The 21115-nt window shown below is 37.2% G+C and overlaps 1 protein-coding gene across 6 annotated transcripts in view; it reads left to right on the forward strand.

The window, feature by feature from the left end:
• Positions 1-21115, forward strand: part of PLCH1 (phospholipase C eta 1) — a 212665-nt gene that overhangs the window by 182402 nt on the left and 9148 nt on the right. For 4 of the 6 annotated variants that reach the window (XM_025044251.1, XM_025044253.1, XM_025044252.1 and 1 more), the window contains 8 exons: positions 1280-1474; positions 6535-6606; positions 9439-9533; positions 11583-11680; positions 14481-14603; positions 14698-14805; positions 15835-15959; positions 19903-19987. In XM_025044251.1, the coding sequence (XP_024900019.1) occupies positions 1280-1474; positions 6535-6606; positions 9439-9533; positions 11583-11680; positions 14481-14603; positions 14698-14805; positions 15835-15959; positions 19903-19987 (901 nt within the window). The remainder of the gene's footprint in view (positions 1-1279; positions 1475-6534; positions 6607-9438; positions 9534-11582; positions 11681-14480; positions 14604-14697; positions 14806-15834; positions 15960-19902; positions 19988-21115) is intronic. The other 2 variants (XM_006908210.3, XM_025044255.1) reach the window with 1 other exon arrangement.

The following is a 21115-nucleotide window of genomic DNA, read 5'->3' on the forward strand; positions in this document are numbered from 1 at the left end:
GGGCCTTCGGGAGGGAATGTAGCCCTGCTCACACCTTAATTTCATACTCTGGCCTTTAGAACTGTAATAGAATAAATTTCTGTTGTTTTAAGTGACCAGGTTTGTAGTAGTTTGTTATAGCAGCCACAGGAAACTAATACACTCATCTTTTATGGCTTGGCTCAGTTGTCTTTTGTTCCTGGAAGTCTCTCCATCGTGCCCAAGTCTGGGCAGGCTGCCCCCTTCCATGTGCCCATGCTATCCCTTACATCTGTCACTCTACTTGCCCCTGCTTATAATTATCTTTTGATGTGGCTGTTGCCATGACAGTGAGGATTCTGTGACAGTGGAGTTGTGCCTTATTAATGTTTCTCACCTGGTATAATAGCAGCTCGATACATGTTTGTTTTGCGCAAAATGAATTTTGCTCTCAAACTCTCTCATCTTTATTAAGTCCCTCACCAGCACATTGACCTAGGCTCTTAGCGCTTGTAGGGAGAATCATCGTGTCTGGCTTTTCATCTATAGGTACTTTTCCTCTTTCTGCACATGCTGCCCTGTTAAAATTTCTAAAATAGTATTCAGGCACTTGTCTACCCAGTGATTCTCAGTGGTTCCGCACCTCTTGCTTTCAAGTGCTTTCACCACCTGGTCCCAAAGTATGTTTCTAGCTTTGTCTGCCACCTTCCTCCTCTGTGAACTTCTGCACCAGGAAAACTAATCTATTCCTGTGTTTATAGAACATGCTTTACTAGAGTAAAACCTTTGCTAGAATTATGGATGACAGGAAAGCCCACTTCATTGTCGAAGTCTTAATTTCCATGCAGAGATTTCCATAATGTAATGTTCTACTCAGTGAAGAAAGTGATGAGTTTTAAATAGCAGACTTTTGCTCAAATTTACCTATATGGGTATAGGAAACTTTGTCTCCAAAAACTCTTTCTGGCCTTCCCTCTATTAAAAGCATAAAGTAGCATAGTGAGAAGGGCTTAGGAGCCCTGAGTGTGAATTCTGCATCAATTACTTGCTAGCTTTGTAACTTTGGACACTTGTTTAATTTCTCTAAACATCAGATTCTACATCTCTGAAGTGGAAATGGCAGTAAGACTTTATAAGGTTCTTGGGGATTGAATGCAGTCGTAGTAATTATTACTTAATGGGATTGGTGTGTGTGGGTGGGAAGTACCAAAATGGTACAATGAGCTTGACTTATTGACTTATTAATTGAGAAAGGATCAAATTATAAAAGCAGTGTTGGCTTGAATGAAGGGTGTGTTCTAATTGATTCTGTGTTTCTTAGGGGAAATCATTTCCACTGCTTAATTCTTTGCAGAATAACGGAACCACTGAGCATCAGGTGGAATCTTGCATAAGGAAAAAACTGGAGTCATTGTTAAAAGAATCTCAAATTCGAGACAAAGAAGATCCTGATAGTTTCACAGTGAGGGCACTACTGAAGGCCACGCATGAAGGCTTAAATGCACACCTGAAGCAGGTATATGATTCCCCTTTGTACTTGTCCTTTGACAGGAAAAAGAAAGCATATCATACTTCATTTCTGATCATTTGCCATTTGTAAAATGCTTCTCCAGTTTCTTCCATATCTATGAAAATCTATTGCGAAATGATATGAGAAATAGTTAAAGTTAGATGGGTGGGTGAGAATGACAGGAGGAAGCCTACTGACCCTGGACTGATCTTCTCCATGCATGCTCAGGTGAGCAAAGAACCTCAAGGCCGCTGACTATGGCATCTTCCCACATCTCCATGTTCGGTCAGCCTCCGTGCCCCATCGACATCCCTTCCCAATGTGTCTCCCATCTGTCTGCTTCTCTCTCCATGGCTGTGTCCCAGTCTAGGCCAGTGTCAACTCTCACCTAGACTTCTCTTGCCCTCTTCAATCTAATCTCCACTCCGCAATCAGTATGATTCTTTAAAAACGCAAATCTGATCATGCCACTCTACCGTTCAAAATTCTTTGGTGGCTTCCTATTATATTTGGGATAAATTACACTATTTAATCAGCCTTTTAAGGACCTGTATCATCGCATCCTTGCCTACCTCTCCAGTCTCAGATCTCTTCAGTTTCCCTGTCGCACCACCTTCCACTACTGTCATACCAGCCAGAACTGTCCGTATGCCTTGGTCTTCCTCACATCACATTTCCTCTGCCTGAAACACTCCATTCCTACATCCGTTCTAGCTAAGTCCTATGTCGTCTTTTAAATTCCGGCTCCAATGTGATATTCTAAATGAGTCTTGCCTTGACCCCTGGGTTGTGTTAGCTATCCCCTTTACATTATATCTTTTCTGAGGTTTTTAAAACACAATTGCAATTACTTTTGCTATGTCTGTCAATAGACTAGACTATATAGATTCTGGGAAGACAGGAAGCATGTCATTCTTGAGAATCATTGTCATGTTCTGACTTGTTAGTGCTTGGGACGTAATGAGACCTTCATAAATAGTTGTTGAACGAATGAATGGTTTGGGCTCTGCCTGACTCTTTTACTCTGCTTTCCAATACAAATCTCATAAATGGGCAAGGAGAAAGGATAGTGGTTTATTGGTGTTATCATTGCAGGACACTGAGGGTATTTATTCTGGACAAGGGAGATGCATGTGGTCACCGGCTCAGCTAATAGCAGACTTCTCTGCTATTACTGCCTGTCCTCTGTGGCTCAGGGCTTCCCAGGCAGGGGAAAGATCATATGGGGTGACCACGCTTTGGTCTAAGTGACCACTTAGCATTGGTGATTTCTCTCTAGACCCTATAGAGGTTCAGCGATTCAACCACGAGTTTTTCTCAGGTCTATTTACTTTCCAAACATAGGGTATCTAATTCAAAATGGTTTAAATAATGAAGAAAGATGTTGAGTTAGGTAAGTGGCAAGTTTATTTACAGGGTGGCTTTCAGGGAAGGCTTAATCCAGAGGGTCATCAGAGACCTATCTTTCTGCTCTAACTACCACATGATTGGTCTGGTTCCCTTTCCCTTGGTGGTTGCAAGGTGACTGCCTGTTTCTTAGTCCATGTCCAGAGAGGGTAAGATGGTATGTATGTCCCATCCAACAAATCAGAGTTTGTGCTGAGCTCTGGTTGGGCAGCCATGGCTTTGGGTACATGTCCTTCCTGGAACAATAATTTGGCAAGAGTATAGGATAATATTGGCTTGTTAATGTCAATGAGAACTTAACCCCTGGAACTGACTCTGAAACTGCATGTTATAGGGGATAGAATGAAATATTGAGGAGGCAACCAAAATGTCAGTTACAGCATCACTGCCCTTAGTTTATCATACAATTTTGAATTTTCTTAAAACTTTCTATAAATAGTTTCTTCTTCTCTTCCCTTCTTCTCCAGCCACTTATTTTCAAGCATACGAATGTCTGTAAAATTATATTCTATTAGTCCAGCTTGATATCTGCTGCTTATCTCAGTGAACTCTCATTAGCTAATTTGGGCCAATCATTTCTCTTTATGCTTTTGAAGAAGTCTTTCTTCTATCCTAACCATTCCAGTTGGGAAGGCAACAGCAGATCTTGAAGATTTTGGAGGAAACAAATCAAACCCATCTTTCTTTTGCTATCCATGGAAGAGATCCTAATGATAATTTCTCCATCAGGTAAAATGATAAGGGACCTCAAATTTCAGAGATGTAGTGGAACAAAGCTCATCCTCCTTCTTATTTTTTACTTTCTCTTAAATCTGTGTGATTGCAAGAATATATTAGACTTGTATAAAGTAAGGGAAGCCTGTGACTTTACTAAACTGGGCTGGAAAGTGTTGAGGTTTTTAATACTGCTGTTGTATACATTTTTAAAATATGGTTTGGGTTCGATGGGCAAGCAAAGACAAGTTACTGTTGAGATAAGTACATCTGTGTCAGATGCAAATGCATATTGAAATCCAAGGATGAGCATTTGCTGTGTGGTTCAGGGCAGCATGTCACTCTGGCCTTCTTCTTGGATCATTATTTAGCAATGCAGTACTGTGTTCTATTTCTGCTGTCTTTTCCTTGGAGAGCCCTGAAGAAAAATAAAGATCAAGTTCTCATCCTTTAAGCTGGAAGAACTTAGTCGACACAAGAAAGAGGCCTTCCTGCTTAAGAGTTCTTGAATCCACTCCTCTCTGTAAATACCAGTGGTGGCTTTCTGGATAGCTGTAATTATTCCCAAACTGGAATTTTCCAGCTCTCCTACTGTCCTGCCCCCTCCAGTCTCTCATTTATACCACTACCACAGTGATATTTCAAAAATGCGCATCTGACGATGTCATTCTCCTGTTTTAAACCATTTAAAGGACCTTCATAGTTTGGAGGGTGAAGTTCAAATTTTAAGATAGAGCCAAAAAGATTCTTTCTCCATGTTCTGGCCCTAGCTCTGACTCGTTTACCAATGCACAGATGCACAGGTACACACATACACACCCAACTTTCTTTGTTTCCTTGTTTTTAGCACTTGGCCTTTGTGTTTGCTGTTTCCTTGGCCATAGCACACTTCCCATTCATCATCTCATGTAGATAGTGTCTTACCCATCTTCCAGCTTCAGCTTGTGCATCATGTTCCTTGTAAGTCTTCCTTGATTTTCGAGTCTGGGTAGGTGGCCTTCCTGTGCTATCCCACAGTGCTCTGACCTTTCCCCATCATAGTCCCATTACAGTGTGTTGTAATCATTTGTGTCTACCATAAGGCTATAAGCCCAGTGGGTACAGAATCTGTGTCTCTCTTGTTTGCTCTCATCTTTGTGCATATGCCAAGTTCTTAGCACAGTCTTTGATCCATGAATTCAGCAAAAGACGTGGTGCTGATCCTCAAGGAGAGCTCAAGATGGAGAGGGAGATTTTATATTACCCTTCCCTATAAAGAGCAGGTGGGTAGGGGAGTGGGGTGAGCCCCCAGGGAGACTTAGAGCTACATAGAATCCCTGTTTGATCACCAACTAGCTTTGTAACTTTGGACATATTATTTAACGTCACAATATTTCAGGGTTTTTGTTTGTAAAATTGGAATTTTAATCATACTTATTGCCAAGGATGGTTATATATGTTAAATAAGAATATATATCATGCACTTAACAATCCTTGGGGCACAGGTAGGTGCCTACTAAACAGGATGACCATATATTTCAACTTGTGTGGGACAGCCCTGTTTTATACCTATTATCCCAGTGTAATTATTAAAAGTGCCCCATTTCACTCTTTAAAGGGTCCTGTTTGGGACAGTAAATGACATGATCCCCCTACCAATAGATGGGCTGTTAGAAGTAGAAAAGAACTCAGAGTTAATTGGTTCACTCCTCTCCCATTTCACAGACAAGAAAACTGAGGTCTAAGATAAGGGACTTGCTAAAGGACATGTAGCTACTTGGTGACAAAACTGGGTCTCTTAAATTGGAGAACAGTCTTACTTCTGTGACAACATCTGGCTACCTTCTTCATTCCAGGGTTTTTGAACAGTTAATAATCAGCTTTAATAGATCTGCAAAGGCAGTCAATATATATAAACATTCAACTAAAATTACCCTGTTCCCCCATCCCCCACTACCCCTTCAGCATTTTCTGAACTGCCTCTTTCCCCAACCAATTCTCAGGTTTTCTCACTCCCCACCCCAAATTGCATCTTCGATTAGTCTCTATGGATATATGTAGATGCCCTCCCTGGCCTTTTGACTTTAAGTGGTTTTGCTTACCCACATTTATTCCATTTATGTGGTTATCTCTGTTTCTTCTCTGTTTAGCTGGAAGTCTTGGGAGAGAGTGGCCTACTGGTCTTTCCTTAAACCTTGACATTAGTAGTGAACCTTCTAGTACATACTCTTAGGGGTGAATAAGAATCTAAACCCTTTAGTAGGGTGGCCTTTCTGTCACCTAATGAGAGAGAGGCTTGAACAAGGAGATCTCTAGGCAAGAAAATTAACTAATGTGAGGAAAAATTCAGAGGCTTACCAAACCACAGAGGGAATTATTTCAATGAACAGGTAAGCTTTGCTGTGGTTTACTTAAACAAAAACAATGTTAAGTACCTTCCTCATAAATATATTTGGATTTTATTTAATTTTAATGTTTTACATTCCCATATAGCAGTATTCAATCAATGTGATTACTTTTTTTTTTTTTTTTTTATGCAACAGAATTGGCTCTTAGTGACTTGGCCATTTTTCAAAATTAAATCTACTTTTAATAGAAGATAATTTTATCCTCACTCAAAGATTCAAAAGAAATACATTCTGCACTGTGGAGAGCCTTGTGAACAGGCACTGGATGGGCCTGCACAGCTGGGCGTTGTTGAGAGGCCTTGACCCCAGCTTTGAGAGGCTGCTGGCAGTTCTTGTCTCCTGGCTGGTGCCCCGGCCTTGCCACGCCAGTGTCCCCCTCTCTCGAGGCATACTCCTGTCTTTGGGGTAGTGGAGGGGTGGACCAAGAGGAGGTGAGCAGGACCTTTTGCTTCCTACCGAGAGGCAGAAGGAGAGAAGGTCCCCCTGCTACTCCACCAGAACAAAGGGAAAACCAAAAGCAAAGAAGCAAAATAGTTATATTATGCTTTGTTTACTCAGAATCCAGAGGTGAAGGAAAGTGGAAAGAAATCACATGGATGCTCCCTCATGACCAATTTTGGAAAACATAAGGTATGAATTAAGAGTGATAAATGTGCGTAATTCAATTAATTTAAATTAAATCTAGAAGGTAACAGGAGAATATCATCATGACCAAAAACTGAACAACCAAAATGTTCACGTTAAATAGGACTCCAGAAAAGGAAAAGGTTGACAATTAAACTGCTTTGAAATTTAGGAATCCTGTTCATCAAAATTATCAAAAAATAAGTAGTGTACTAGGAAAGAATATTTTCAATACATATATCCAACAAAAGTCTTGTATCCTGAATATATAAAGAATTTCTACAAATCAATAAAAAAGACAAGTATCCTAAATTTAGAAAAAAATGGGGGAGACAATAGACTTCAGTGGCACTTCACAAAAGAAGATAACCAAGTGGCTAATATGGAAAAGGTACCCGCCCTTATCAATCATTTGGAAAATGCAAATTAAAATGTTAATGAGATTCTGTACACATCTACCACATTATCAAACATAAAAAGACTGACAATACCAAGTGTTAGTGAGGATGTTGAGCAACTTGAACTCATACACTGCCAATGGGATTGTGCATTTGCAATAGTACAAATAGGAAATCGTTTAAATGTCTGTTAACAATAGAAGTAATAAAAAATTGTGGTATATTTAAATAAGGGAATATTTATCAGCAATGAAATTGACAAAATTACAACTATCTACGATAATATGATCTTTATAATTATGACATTGAGCAAAAGAAGCCAGACTCAAGAGAGTATATATAGTTTGATTCCATTTATATGAAGTTCAAAAACAGGCCAAAAAAATCTATAGGGTAAAGTCAGGCTAGTAGTTTGTTACCCTTGTGGAGAAAGTAATGACTGAATGAGAGAATCTGAAAGCTTTGGGGGGCAATAATATTCCATTTTCTCATTTGGGTGGTTTCATTTGTGGAAAGTCATCATGCTATGCACTTATGATTGTCATACTTTTCTAAATGTATGTTACTCTTAAATAAGAAGGTAAAATATATTTTATAAGTAATCTGTTTTAGGATGGTGAAATTTATGCTTAAGGTTTCTGTAAGGCCTTTTCTTGTACTTTAAGGGATGTTGTATATGGTATTTCCTGCCCCATCAGTAGGATAATTTATTATAAGGCTGGAAAAATAGTGATTATAGTAAAAAACTGAACAACCAAAATGTTCACCAATAAAGACTGGTTAAGTGAACCATGATTCATTCACATAATAGACAATTATGCAGCCACTAAAAAATGATCACTTTAAAGAGCTCAACATGCAAAACATTAAGTAAAAGAGAAGGATGAAAACTTGATTATATGGTACGTTAACCATGATAAGATGTGTCAAAACTGTATGTGAAGAAAATATGTCATCATTTCTCCAAGTATTATCCGACATTGGTGATTCGTTTTTTATTTCTTTTTGCATTTTAGGTTAATAAATAAACCTTAAAAGAGACAGATTTATTATTGTGACATCTCAAATTACTAATTATAAGTAGAATTAGAGAATATTTCATTTCTTGATTACACCTACTGATTTAAATTAAAATTATTTTCCAAACCTTTTAGGCAGTACTTTAGCTACTATAGAATTAGAATTTATTATGCCTCATGTCAAAAGGATAAATGTCCACAAGACTATTTATAGATTATTTTAATAAATATTAGTAGTATTTTTAATTGAAAGTTAATATTATATAGCTTAATGACATTTCGTGTCATCTCATTTAATCATCACAACAATAATAATCTTTTAAAATAGATGTTATTGTCCTGCCCTTTAAAAAACACAATAGGAAGCTAAAGAGGTTAGGTAGTACCAGTGTGATGAGAAGCCAAGATGGAACATGAGGTCATCAGATGCTAGGGTTCCTACATCATACACACTGAGGTTTGTGAGACATAAATAACTCTTGAGAAGGTTTCAGAGTAAATTGGCACCTCGCCGTGAGTGCAATAGAGTTAAGTGTATATGTGCCACTGGCATAGCTTGGTTTTTACTTGTTGAGTATAAGAAGGTGACATGGTCTTGTGGTAATGTGGGCATGGAGTTCCTTTCCTTTTTTGAAGCCATATTCCTCAGATGTACAAGGTCCTCTGTCCAAAGTTCTCACCTTTGTGGAAGCTGTATTTTTGGTGGCCTGCAATTACTAGGGTCCCTCCCCATCATTTGAAGTACGTGTTGAAGTATGTGTTGCCAAATATTGGGGTTATCTCCAGTGCAGTGGGGATGAAAATGTTTTTATGTCTAAAAGCTAATCAGTCCAGAAGGCACCAGATCTGCAGCCTTTCAGACTGAATCCTGTGGGTAACAGTTTTCATTTGGCTGCTAGAAATTAAAATGGATCAGACCTCTAAAGAGCAGTTTGATATGGATGATTATTTCAGTGCATACTAATCAAAAGTAGGAAAGGTAGTTATTCATTCGAGAAATTATGACTTGATTGTTTGAATCAAATCTGCCTTTTATAGGTCAATAGGAATAGTGAGCTTCCAATAAAGAGGACATTTTATTTCTTAGAATTATTTAAACAGACTTGACAAGATTGACACTACCCCTCATAGAGACCTTTGATATATAAACTAATAAGGCCTTTTTAAGACCTATATTTTGTGTGGCTTAGAAGTCAGTTTTAGATCATGAAACCCTCAATCTTGCCTCAATATTACAATTGGGCTATAAACATGCTTGTTATTAATGGTGAGACAAGCTGCAATATTTATCATTTTTCCCCTTCAATTTATTTTCCGTGTGTGTGTGTGTGTGTGTGAATTTTAAAGCCCAGTCCATTCTCTGTATGTTGTAGATGTACTTGGTATAGTGAGTTGTTAAATTAATGTGATTTTTCTGATAGAAAACCACAAAGTCACGGCCTAAATCTTATAATATTGATGATGAAGAGGACACACAGCAGCAGAATCCTGGCAAGGAGACTGGCCAGCTATATAGGTAAGAAAGCATCTCCATGATTCTTGCTCAGACTTCTTGAGCTTCTCCATCTCCATTAGCCTGACTGTTTTAGTTGTCTGTGTCTAGACAATCGGAAGACAAGGTAAAGTGCTCATTGCAGTGGGACCCATAAAGATCAGCCGGGTGTGAGATGATCGTACATGTAGGCGACTTAGATTGTGCCTAGTGCATAGTGAACTCTTAAGTGCTGGCTGTAGCAGTTATCAGATTGAAGGTATCTTCAGAGATGAGAGAGTGACACATGAACTTGTATGGAGGGCTCTCGTAGGAGACTAAAGGAGAAGACAGATGATAAGCACATGTTATGAACCAAGGATCTGAGATTAGCCAGGCTTCAAAATCTTATTCCTCCAACTTTACTGTGGGGCAACATAGGCTCCTCATTTGTATCTGTTTCTTAGGGTTGTTGTAAGGGTTAAAGGAATTAAACTACTTAGCCTGATAAGCCCTCCCCCAATTAACTAAGTGATCAAAAATATTAGCTGCTGTTTTCTTTGTTATTGCCAATAGAATTTGGGGTGAGTGAAATATTTTTAGAACCCAAATTGTGACACATGATCTGATGTAGGATTTTCCTACAGTTTATGCATTTATATAGTAAGTCTCGCAAAGGAATGTAAATTGTATCATAGACAAACACATGTACCTGCACACATGTGTGCCTGTGTATGCGTGCGCGCGCACGCGCGCACACACACACACACACACACACACACACACACACATACTTCCCCCACCCATATCCCTGTGTTTTTATTGAGAGACTGAAATTAAATGAAATTAGAAGCATAGAGGTCCTATAGGAATGGTGGCAGGATTTTATATTAGAATATCCATACATAAAATAGTAACTAATTATTAAGGGCAAAGGGATGTGTGTGGTACCCTACCTTAGGATATAGAAAATTTAATTTGTAGTTACACTAAAGAATATAAAAGGAATAGGATTACCTTCCAGGAGATCTCTGATGTGACTGTCTCAAATATTAAGTTTGGGAGAGCCTCAACTCTGAATTATACAGCCAGATAAGGGCCAGAATTTTAAGAAAGCCATGATAATCTTAACGTGTGCAAACAAGACATCACTACAGGTATTACATGAAATCGTGTTGCTATACTGCTCTTGAATTAGAGATTTGCCCGTAATAGGTATCAAGGCCTAAACATCTATGATGGTGTCCCTTGGTACTTCAATAAACTAATCCACTCCCAGGGTAAGGATTAAAAAGAGCTAACTTTATGCAAAATTTCTCTATATTCCAGGGTGTCTTGGAGTTTTACTTGTAATTTATAGATATGACCTTGCATTGATTTATAATCATTAGCCCTTACAACACCAGATTTTCACCAGTGGCTATAGAATTTCCTAATTATATGATGAAGAAAGAACGTGAACTCTTTATTCCCATTTATTTTATACCTGTCTATGTTCTTGTCTTCTTTCTTAGAAAAATGAATTGTTGGTGCATTTTAGCTTTAATTCTTTTATTGATTATACATATGTGTGTGTGTGTGTGTGTGTGTGTGTGTGTGTGTGTGTGTGTGTGTGTGTGTGTATATATCATGATGGTAAGGGACTTTGTCTAATTTGTTCACTGTTTATCTCCAATAGGTGCTCAATAAATATTCATTGAGTCAATAAATCTATATCAGCACTAATTTCAGAACATTTTTATCACATTAAAAAGAAACTACCATTAGCAGCCACTCTCCATCCTTTTCTCTCCAGTCTATGGCACCGAGTAATCTACTTTCTGTCTCTATAGTTTTGCCTTCTCTGGACATTACATGTAAATGAAATCATACAATATTTGTATCTTCTAAATACATGAGAAGAGACTGTGATTCTTGCTTAGTGGTGAATGAAACCATGCTTAGGATATTGTGGTGAAAAGAATGCTAAACCAGGAATCACACTTGGGTTCTACCCCTGGCTCCATTAGGAGCAGAGAGGGAAAGTGGAGTAACCAAAAGCCCAGACTTCTTCCAGCTCTAAAATGTCATGAGTCCCGGGTGTGTATTTCACAGGTTGGGTCGCCGAAGGAAAACCATGAAGCTCTGCCGAGAGCTCTCCGATTTGGTGGTGTATACAAACTCTGTGGCAGCACAGGACATTGTGGATGACGGTAAGGACTGAGTATTTTTTCTTCTGGATAAACATTCTTAAACTTCTTTGTTGATTGCTAATTAATCTGTTGCTAATCATATCATCAGCATACATTTCTGGAACTGGGTATAATCCAACTTGAGTTGCCAGGAAACTGATTGCCAGTACAATGCTTCTAGCTCACAGGGAGGGCTCTATTGATTACTGTGGATGCCTGATTGTCTGGAGGTCAGAGAAATAAATTTCCTACAGGGCAGAGGAGGACTTTATTATTATATAAAAGACAAATTCATCAGACAGAGGTCTTTCTTAGTGCTTGAACTGTGGACACCATACCTGGTTTGATGGCCAGGTAAATAGATGGCCATTCCAAGTGGGAATGACCGGAAGAAGAAATGAACTGGCTTAAATATCACCTTGGAATGCCCCATAATTACTTATTGGAAATTTTTACTTTAATGAAAATAATTAACAAAAAGAGCTTTTTAACAAAAAGAGCAGAAATTTCGGAAGCATTGACTTTTTCACTGATTGTCACCTATCAGTTACCATATATTGAGTTGAGAAATTCTAGTCACAATTGTTATTACTCTGAGCTTTCCTGCTAGTTGCTCTTTTTTACCTTTGTCCTCTTCCCTTCTCATTTCTATTTTGTTCAATTAATTAATGTTTATAGAAATAACACTGTAGTCATGTGGCTTTTCGAGCTACTTTGAATTTTAGTAGAAGTTATATGTATATCAGAACCTCCCATTTTCTCAATAAGTCTTAATGAAGGAAAAACAACATAGTGGTGAGCCTTATGTCCTCACAAACCTCCAGGATTTTCCTTCAGATCTCTTTTTTCCCCCACTCCATGAGTATGTGTTTTTCTATCTGCAGACTTCCTTCTCTTTGGTGTTGGTTTCTTCTTCAAATGGTGACAAGTATAAAAATTTTTAATTAATTTCACATGTGAGAACATGATAAAATGTAGAAGTCTTAGCAGGTAAACAACACATTTTTAGAATAACTGCCCACAGCTAGAAAATAAACCTAGGGAGTGGTTTGGTATATTTGGTTTAGAGAAGTATAATTTCTAATAAATGTATTAGAAAATCATAATCCTTTTAGCTTAATGGAAAATAATATTGAGTATTATTTTAAAGCTCTTGAACTTCAGCTGTTTTTGTCTTTTGTGGGTTTTTTTTTTAGCCTTAAATGAACAATAGAAAATAAATGCATGGCTTATCTTAATGCAGAGCAACTCAACTTCATTAATATATTAATTGATATGTGCCTAATTAACAAGGTTATCTTAATGACAGTGGTATGCATATTTACATGGAGAGACAGAGCAAACAATGCTACTGATTACAGTGCTGCTATATCTGAATGTGGCTTTTCAAAAAGACTGTATTTTCTCCTATCATGTTCGAAGTATTCCTTATCAAAATCCTCAAATAAGATCATTTTTAGTACACTTGAGATATGCAAAATATGTTAATAAGTTATGTCAATAAAATATATAAGGAAAGAATTTATATGAAGCGAATCATCAGATTAAAAATAAATTTTCTAATTTCTTGCCTCTCACTTCTATTTAGGACTATTCCAAGTTCCAGCTCTACAATATAACTGTTAGGCATTTGGCCAGCATTTAATATCTAAGGCTATTCAATTCTGAAGACAACAGGGGCCCTGGGAGACTGTGTGCTCTAATAAACATGCACAGTCTTGATATAATTCAGGTCATTTGGCCCGGCTAGACTAGTTCTACTCCTTGGTTTCACAGGCCATATCCCACAGTCTGGGTTCAGACATACTCAGCTTGTCACAGCACACCAGTACACATTGGAATGAAAGTGAGGCTCTGGACAAGTTTAGCCTGACCTCTACCCTGACCTCTTCTAGCAGGTCTAGAAGACATATGGGTTGTTGTTTTGGGAATGGGGTGTGTATTTTTGCTGAAGGCATGGGATTGATGAGGTTATTATGCATACAATGAAAAAGGTAAGATTGGGAGAAAACGGTAGGATGTTAAATACCTGGAAGTTGACTCTATCATGACCCCAGTCTTATACTCCCTTTGCCCTGGATTGACCTCTTCTGACGATGGTCCAAGCAGAAAATTTAATATAGGCTTCTTGTTCTTTTACATCCCTTTATTTTTTTCCGTTGTTTACAAACCTAGGTTAGGTAGATGATTGTTCTTGCTTCCGAAGCTTTATTCTTTATAATGCTCTTTTGAACTCTTTATTATTATTCCTTTCTCCTAAACAGGTTTTGACTGATTCCATAGTTCTATTAAAACTAACTTTAAATCTCAATTTTTCTTGTTTTGAATTGGTTTTCTTTATTTTCTTGGACCCCAAATGCTATTAGTTAATATGTGTTTCACATGTTTGCTTTTTAGATGAATGCCTTCAATGAATGTCTCCCTGTTATCAGAACTAAGTTACCTAGATACTTTTATTTATCCATGACTGTCTGTATATTTGGTAAAGACATTCTATGTGAATTATGCACCTAAAAATAATTTTCCTGCCCACTCTGTTTATATTAGCCAGATAGACATAAATTAGTGAGATGGTTGAACTCTTGGGAAACATGGGACCTCTAAATAGGAGTTATCCTAGCACAGCTCTGATTTGGCCTCAAAATGGCAAAAGAGTCTCAAGAATAGAATTATGAGTCTTTCTTGGTCAGGAGCTGCTTCTACATGGGTTGGATTCACTCTTTTGCTCTGCCTTTTACTATGAGTATAAACTGACTTCTGTGAGTGGCGTTTTCTTTGCTGTAGTTCTCACTTGTCTTTTTTCTTTATTGAAAACTGCCAGGAACTACAGGAAATGTGTTATCATTCAGTGAAACACAGCTCACGAGGATTTACCCCTCGGCTTATCGCATCGATTCCAGTAACTTCAACCCTCTGCCCTATTGGAATGCAGGCTGCCAGTTAGGTGTGTATGTCTCCCTTGGGAAGGAGTGGTTCTCTATAGTCTTGAGTCTATGCTGATGTTTTGCCTAATTCTTTCAAACTTTGAACTTGCACAGTGGCACTGAACTACCAGTCTGAAGGGCGAATGATGCAGTTAAATCGAGCCAAATTCAAGACAAATGGCAATTGTGGCTACGTCCTCAAACCCCAGCAAATGTGCAAAGGTGTGTGTTAATTTCATAGTCATATACCTGAATGCAGGTGACCTCTTTCGAAGGAGCTCTCTGGAAAGTGCGATACCCCAGTGTTTTGCAACATGATTTTTTTTAAAAAGGGATAGGTTAAGGTGTTGGAATGTAAATTAAAACTCTTGTCGCACTATAATATTTAGAATGTTCTCTCCTGAGGTTACGCATGTGAAGAGGGACAGAGGTAACAATGGCTTGTCATCTGAAATCCAGTGCCTCAGCATGGTAGTCATCGGGCATCACTTATCTATTAGACTGTGTTCTAAGGTTCTGAGCCCTTCCTTTCAGAAACTCTTAAGAAGTGTGAGTCAGAAATCTGACAAAATTAAAATACCACCTGAAACAATTTTATCAAGCCTTTTAGTCAGTGTGGTCCAATTACAAAACAGTGCTAACAAAAAAGAAAAGCTAATGTAGTGTTAGATCAAAAAACACGTTCTTTTGGTTTTGCTCATTAAAATTCTTTTGAAATTTTCCAAATTGGATTTTTAACAATTGAGGCAAAAATGTGTTGACAGATGGGTCTTCAGGATTTTATGCTTTGCATGTTTTCTTGCTCTGCTATTTACTTAATTTCAGACCTTCTTTCTGTTTGTTATATTCACTGTATACCTGAGATAGTTTAGGTTAGAAATTATTCGGATCCGACATAACTGTTTACCTTTTCTATACTATTGACATTCAAGAAAATGTTCCTCTTCTTCCATGCGACAGTTGATACTTGCATTGTAGACACTTGCTTTAAATTGGCCCATTCTTCTGCCTTTGGTAAAATAAATTCTAACAAAAACCTCAGCTATAGAAATGCCAGCTGGCATCGGCTTCAGGCAGAAGTTACACTGATAGTTGTGCGATAATCTTTTTGCTCTAAGAAACACTGTAGTAACTCAGAATTCGTTGTTTCTTTGCTCTACAAATTTAAGCTGTATATGTGTGGGTACATGCACACATGTGTTTTTCCATGCCACCAGCCTTAGATTTTAATGTCTACTTTACTTGGCTTAGGTACTTTCAACCCTTTCACTGGTGATCCACTTCCTGCCAACCCCAAAAAGCAGCTCATCCTAAAAGTGATCAGTGGACAACAACTCCCTAAACCTCCAGACTCTGTGTTTGGAGACCGAGGAGAGGTAAGCCACGTACGACCAAGTGGGTAATTATGTGATTTTTTTTGTGTGTGTTTACATTTCATCTAAAATGTCAATTCTCTCTCTCTCTCTCTTTCTGTGTGTGTGTGTGTGTGTGTGTGTGTGTACATGCGCATGCGCACGCATAAGTTAGCACTGACCTTAGCTCACCAGATATTAACCAGCTTATTGGCAAAGCACACGCACGTCCTTCTGGATTGCAGTGCATCATCTATTTTGGAGACATGAGTGCATGTAATTTAATTCATTATGGCACTGGCAAGGCTGACATTGGGATGCAAATAACAATTTTGTTAATACAAACATTGCATAGGGGTGTGTCTTAACTTTCTATCCACATTCCTCATCCTTTCTGACCCCCATCTCTGCTGCATGCCAGCCACCTCCTCCTGGCCACATGCTAACTCTTGTCATCACTTGCTGCACCTCTATAGCATGATTTTAAAATGTCTACCTCTGTAACTATAGCTTCCTCTCTTTCCAGAGCTTTTCTTTCATTTTTCCCATTACACCTGATATTGGCCTCAGGTTTCTTCCTGCCTCTCAGCCCCTCCTGTGTTCACGTCCTTCTTCTCAGGAATGGCCCATCGCTTTAGACTCTTTGCCACTCACTCCCACCTGTTAAACCATCATTTCCAGGTCTTCCAGCTCTGCAGTTTGGCATCACCATAAACTCTTTGTCTCAACTTTCAACTGACCCGCAGTGTTGTGTTGCCATCCCAGCCTCATTTTATCAGCCTACTGTATATTTCCAGCCATATCTCTCCTCAGACATTTATTCTCATCACTTTCTTTCTCATCTTCAACAGATGGCACCATAGCCTACTCCTCAGAAAGTAGGAGCTTCAGATGGGACCATTTCTTCCATCTCTGTTGCCTCCAGCCTAATCCAAGCCACCATCATCTCATATCCGTCTGCAGTAGCCTCCCAGCTGACTGGTCACCCTGCTTCCATTCTGTTCTCCTGTTAACAGCAAGAGTAATTCATTTTGGCAGTACCAAAAAATTTATCCTCACCTCTTCCTCTTTTCTTTTCTCTTCCTTCTTTGTCTACAAAAGAAGACTCACTTTCTATATTTTCTCCCAAACTTTTTATTTTGAAACATTTTAAACCTCAGAAGAGTTTCAAGAATAGTCAAATGAACACCATATTTCCAGCACCTAGATTCACCAATCATTAAATTTTGTGACATTTGCTTTCTTTTTCTTTTATATGTATATGTGTATGTTTGAGTGTGTATATATGTATATACACACACATATACACATGAAAGAGAGAAAGCAAATGTCAAAATTTAATAGTTATATATACACACATATGTATTTATGCATTTTTCTTTGTAGTCATTTGATGGTAAGTTGTTGACATGATGACTCTTGACCCTAACTATTCAGCGTTTATCTCTTAAGAACAAGGACATTCTCTTGTAAAACCAAATATAACAATGACACTCATGACATTTAATATTGGTACAGTAGTATTATCTAATATAAAATCTATATGAGATTTTCCCCAATTGTTTCAAAATTGTCCTTATAGCTTCCTTTTTTCTTTTTGTATTCAGGACCCAATCAAGGATCACACATCGCTTTCAGTTGTCATTTCTCTTTGGTCTTTTAAAAAATCTAGAACAATTCTCCAGCTTTTTTGTTTTGTTTTCATGATACTGACGTTAAAAAAAAATGTCCAAAACAGTTAATTCTAGAATATCCTCCAATTTGGATTTGCCTGATTGTTTCTTCATGACTAGAATCAGAATAAATATATTCGGCAGGACTGTTACATGTTGTGCTCTTCTCGGTGCCTCTCATCAGGAGCCACACGATGTCATGTACCCTGCGATAAATAGTGCTATGTGAATAAGGGGGTTTCTTCCAGATGTTTTTCATTGTATGGGTATCTCTTTACCTTTGTAAGTAATACATAGTCTGATAGGGACTGTTTTTCTTTTGTAATGAAAATAACATCCAACCTCCTTATCCTGGCTTACAAAGTTCTTTATCAAGAAATTGTAACATTTTTTGAGCTATGGAACCCTTTGGTATCCAATGAGGCCCATGGATCCCTTTTCAGAATAATGTTTTTAAATACATAAAATAAAATAGGGCTACACAGGAAACCAATTATATTGAAATTTACTTATCAAAATATTAAAAACAGGCAAATATGTATATCTACTAATGCAATAAATAGCAGGATCTGTAAGTAGGTCTAATAACTTAGAATTTTAAGTCGTGATAAGAATAGATGCTACATGGAGATCTCTGTAACAATAATAATATGACATGAAAACATCTATGATTTCTCTCAGAAGCAAAATTACAGTACTAATACTCCTATACTGTGCTTTAGTCAAGCCTAATGAAAATAAATATAGTTTTTTACCCCATCCAGGCTCTCTGAAATCTCAGCCCATGATCTCTCATATTCATATTTCTGAGAATGAAATTACAATTTTTCTTGCTCCAGTAAGAAAATTGTCATCTTTAATTTTCACCTTTTTTTTTGCTCTCCACATCTGATCAATTACCATCTTGAAGGTCTTCTGCCTCCCAAATCCCTCCCAGTCTTGCTACCACTGTTGAATTTCACTCTTTTAGCGTCTCATGTACGTTCCAGGAGGATGAAGCAGACACTGTTATCTCGAGTTCACAAATGAGGAATCTGAAGCACAGACACTCACACGACTTGTTAAAAGTCAACACAGGAGCCAAGCTTTGAAATGTGGAGTTGCTCTTCAAGCTTGTGGTCTTGAATTCCTTAAATACAGAAATCACATTCATTAGCTGTCAAAAAATCCAAGATTCCCCCCGCCCCCACACTGGTACAGTTTTACCAAAGAGTTCTAATCAAAGGGAAAATTTTAGCATAAAATAAATAATTAAAATGAGTCATATTCAACTATTTCATTTAGTAAACAAAAAATATGCGTATCCACTTATTGTCTTACCATGTTATTCCTTTGTACCTCTACCTCTTATTCCCTGAAGTTCCCCACAAAACTCCACAAAATTCTTTTTACTCTTCAAGCTTCTGAAAATACATTTTCTGAGATTTCATAACTCTGTTTTTTTTAGGGTTTTGATCCTTCATTGCTCATTATCTAGAACTTAAACCACAAAGGAGAGATTATAGATGGCCAACAAATCAGTATTCCTTCCCCCAGTGGAGGAGTAATGTGGGGGAGGTGGGAGGAAGACTAAACACTCATAGTTTTTCTTTTGATTACTTTTTAATCTTTTTAATTTTTTAATATTTTAAAATTTACATTATAGTATACAATTGATTTAACTAAATTAAAAGTCACAAATCAAATGTGGATAGCTTGATTAATTATTATGTAACCCAGTTCAAAGACAGAACTCCTAGAAAGCTTCTGCCCACCCTCCTAGTCAGTGCTAACTACTCTCCCATCAAACACCAACCCCTATCATCATAGATTAATTTGTGCTCAAACTTTATGTGCTCTTTTGTGTCTGGCTTGCTCAACATTATGTCTATGTAGCAGAACTTTGTTCTTTTTCATTGTTGTATAGTATTCATTAATGAATATTCTGCAGTTTATCCATCCTACTCATGATAGACATTTAAGTTGTTTCTAGTGTGTGATTATTATGGATACAGCTGCTCTGAGTATTTGCACATGGACAAAAGCTCTCATTTCTGTTGAATATACCCTGAAATGAAGTTGTAGATCATTGGGTAAAGTTTGTGTAACATTAATAGATGTTGGCGAACAAAAATTTAATAATTTCTTTTATTCCTTTCTCATCTGAATCTGTTGCACCTGGTGCAGATTCTCTTTCTTGGTAAGCACCTAAGAAAATGAGTTGCTGTTGAATGTGGACATTCAGGGCAATATTCTCATTAATTAACACATGTGTACAAATGTATTAGTTGTAATACTACACTTTGTTTATATAGATCATCGATCCCTTTGTTGAAGTTGAAATTATTGGATTGCCAGTAGATTGCTGTAAAGATCAAACCCATGTGGTGGATGACAATGGTAAGATGATGCTCTGTGTTCGCTTCAAATCAGTATGCTTTAGAAATGTAATTTACACTGAAAAAGAAAAATGTGTCTACATGGAAGAGAAATTCCTAAGGTCCGTAACTACCATCTGAGTTTATGTTAAGATCTATTTGACATATATAACTAAGTGGGATTGATACATGATATGTTTTGATGGACGAAGGCTCTCAAGACTTTTAAAGCAAATTTTTTCCTAGTAAAAAGAATGAATGCTGTTTAATAGGGATGTGTTAAAACTCTGCTTAGGAAAATGCCTCCATTATATTTTTATATTATGTTTTCATTATATGAGTTGCCTCAAAACTCTTATTTGTGAAGCCTACGTTTGGATGATTTCTCATTTTTTCTTGAGCATGTAAAACTCTAAAGGCAAGTGCAGCATGCTCTGGTTAGAGCATTCTTGTATTTCGGTTGTGTGTAAAGAAGGCTTTCTTTATCAACCTTCATGTCTTTTTCTTAGTAATCTTCTAAAATGTGTTTGTTCATGCATTGGATAAACATTTTTGTATACCTGTTTTTCTCAATACCTAGTCATTAATACTCTCAAGTAAATCTAAACCACAGTTCTCAAAATATTTGAGAAATTAGAGATTCATTGACCCTAAGAGGAGTTATTCTAAGTGCTATTTTAAGGAAAGGAATTTGGGGGTCCAAGAGTAGTACAGACCTGTTACTGAGAAAATAACATGCTTAAAGAAAGCAAACTTCTTATATTATATTTTCCTACCAGTGTTCAAATAGATTTTTTTTTCCCTTAAAATAATAGAGAGGTCAACTCTATTCAGCACTAAGTCAACAAAAAGACAATTTCTTCTTTTGTTCATTTTGATTATTTTCGTTCCGCAATCATCTCATATATAGGGTTAAATGCTGATGCCCCATGAATCCATACATTTAATAAAACTTATTTTCATTTTTAGAAAGAAAAATCTTATAGAATATTTAAATTTTTATCAATTTAAATAATTGTTTTATCTGAAGAATTTTACCAAGAAATAAATGTTTCGGCTTTTAGAATTTGAATCTAATTAATACCTTTCTGTTTATTTTCAGTAGTTATGAAAATATATCATCTTTCATGTATTAAGATCTTGCTTCATG

This window comes from Pteropus alecto, unplaced genomic scaffold, assembly GCF_000325575.1.
Source record: "Pteropus alecto unplaced genomic scaffold, ASM32557v1 scaffold81, whole genome shotgun sequence".
In the NCBI taxonomy this organism is placed as follows: domain Eukaryota; kingdom Metazoa; phylum Chordata; class Mammalia; order Chiroptera; family Pteropodidae; genus Pteropus; species Pteropus alecto.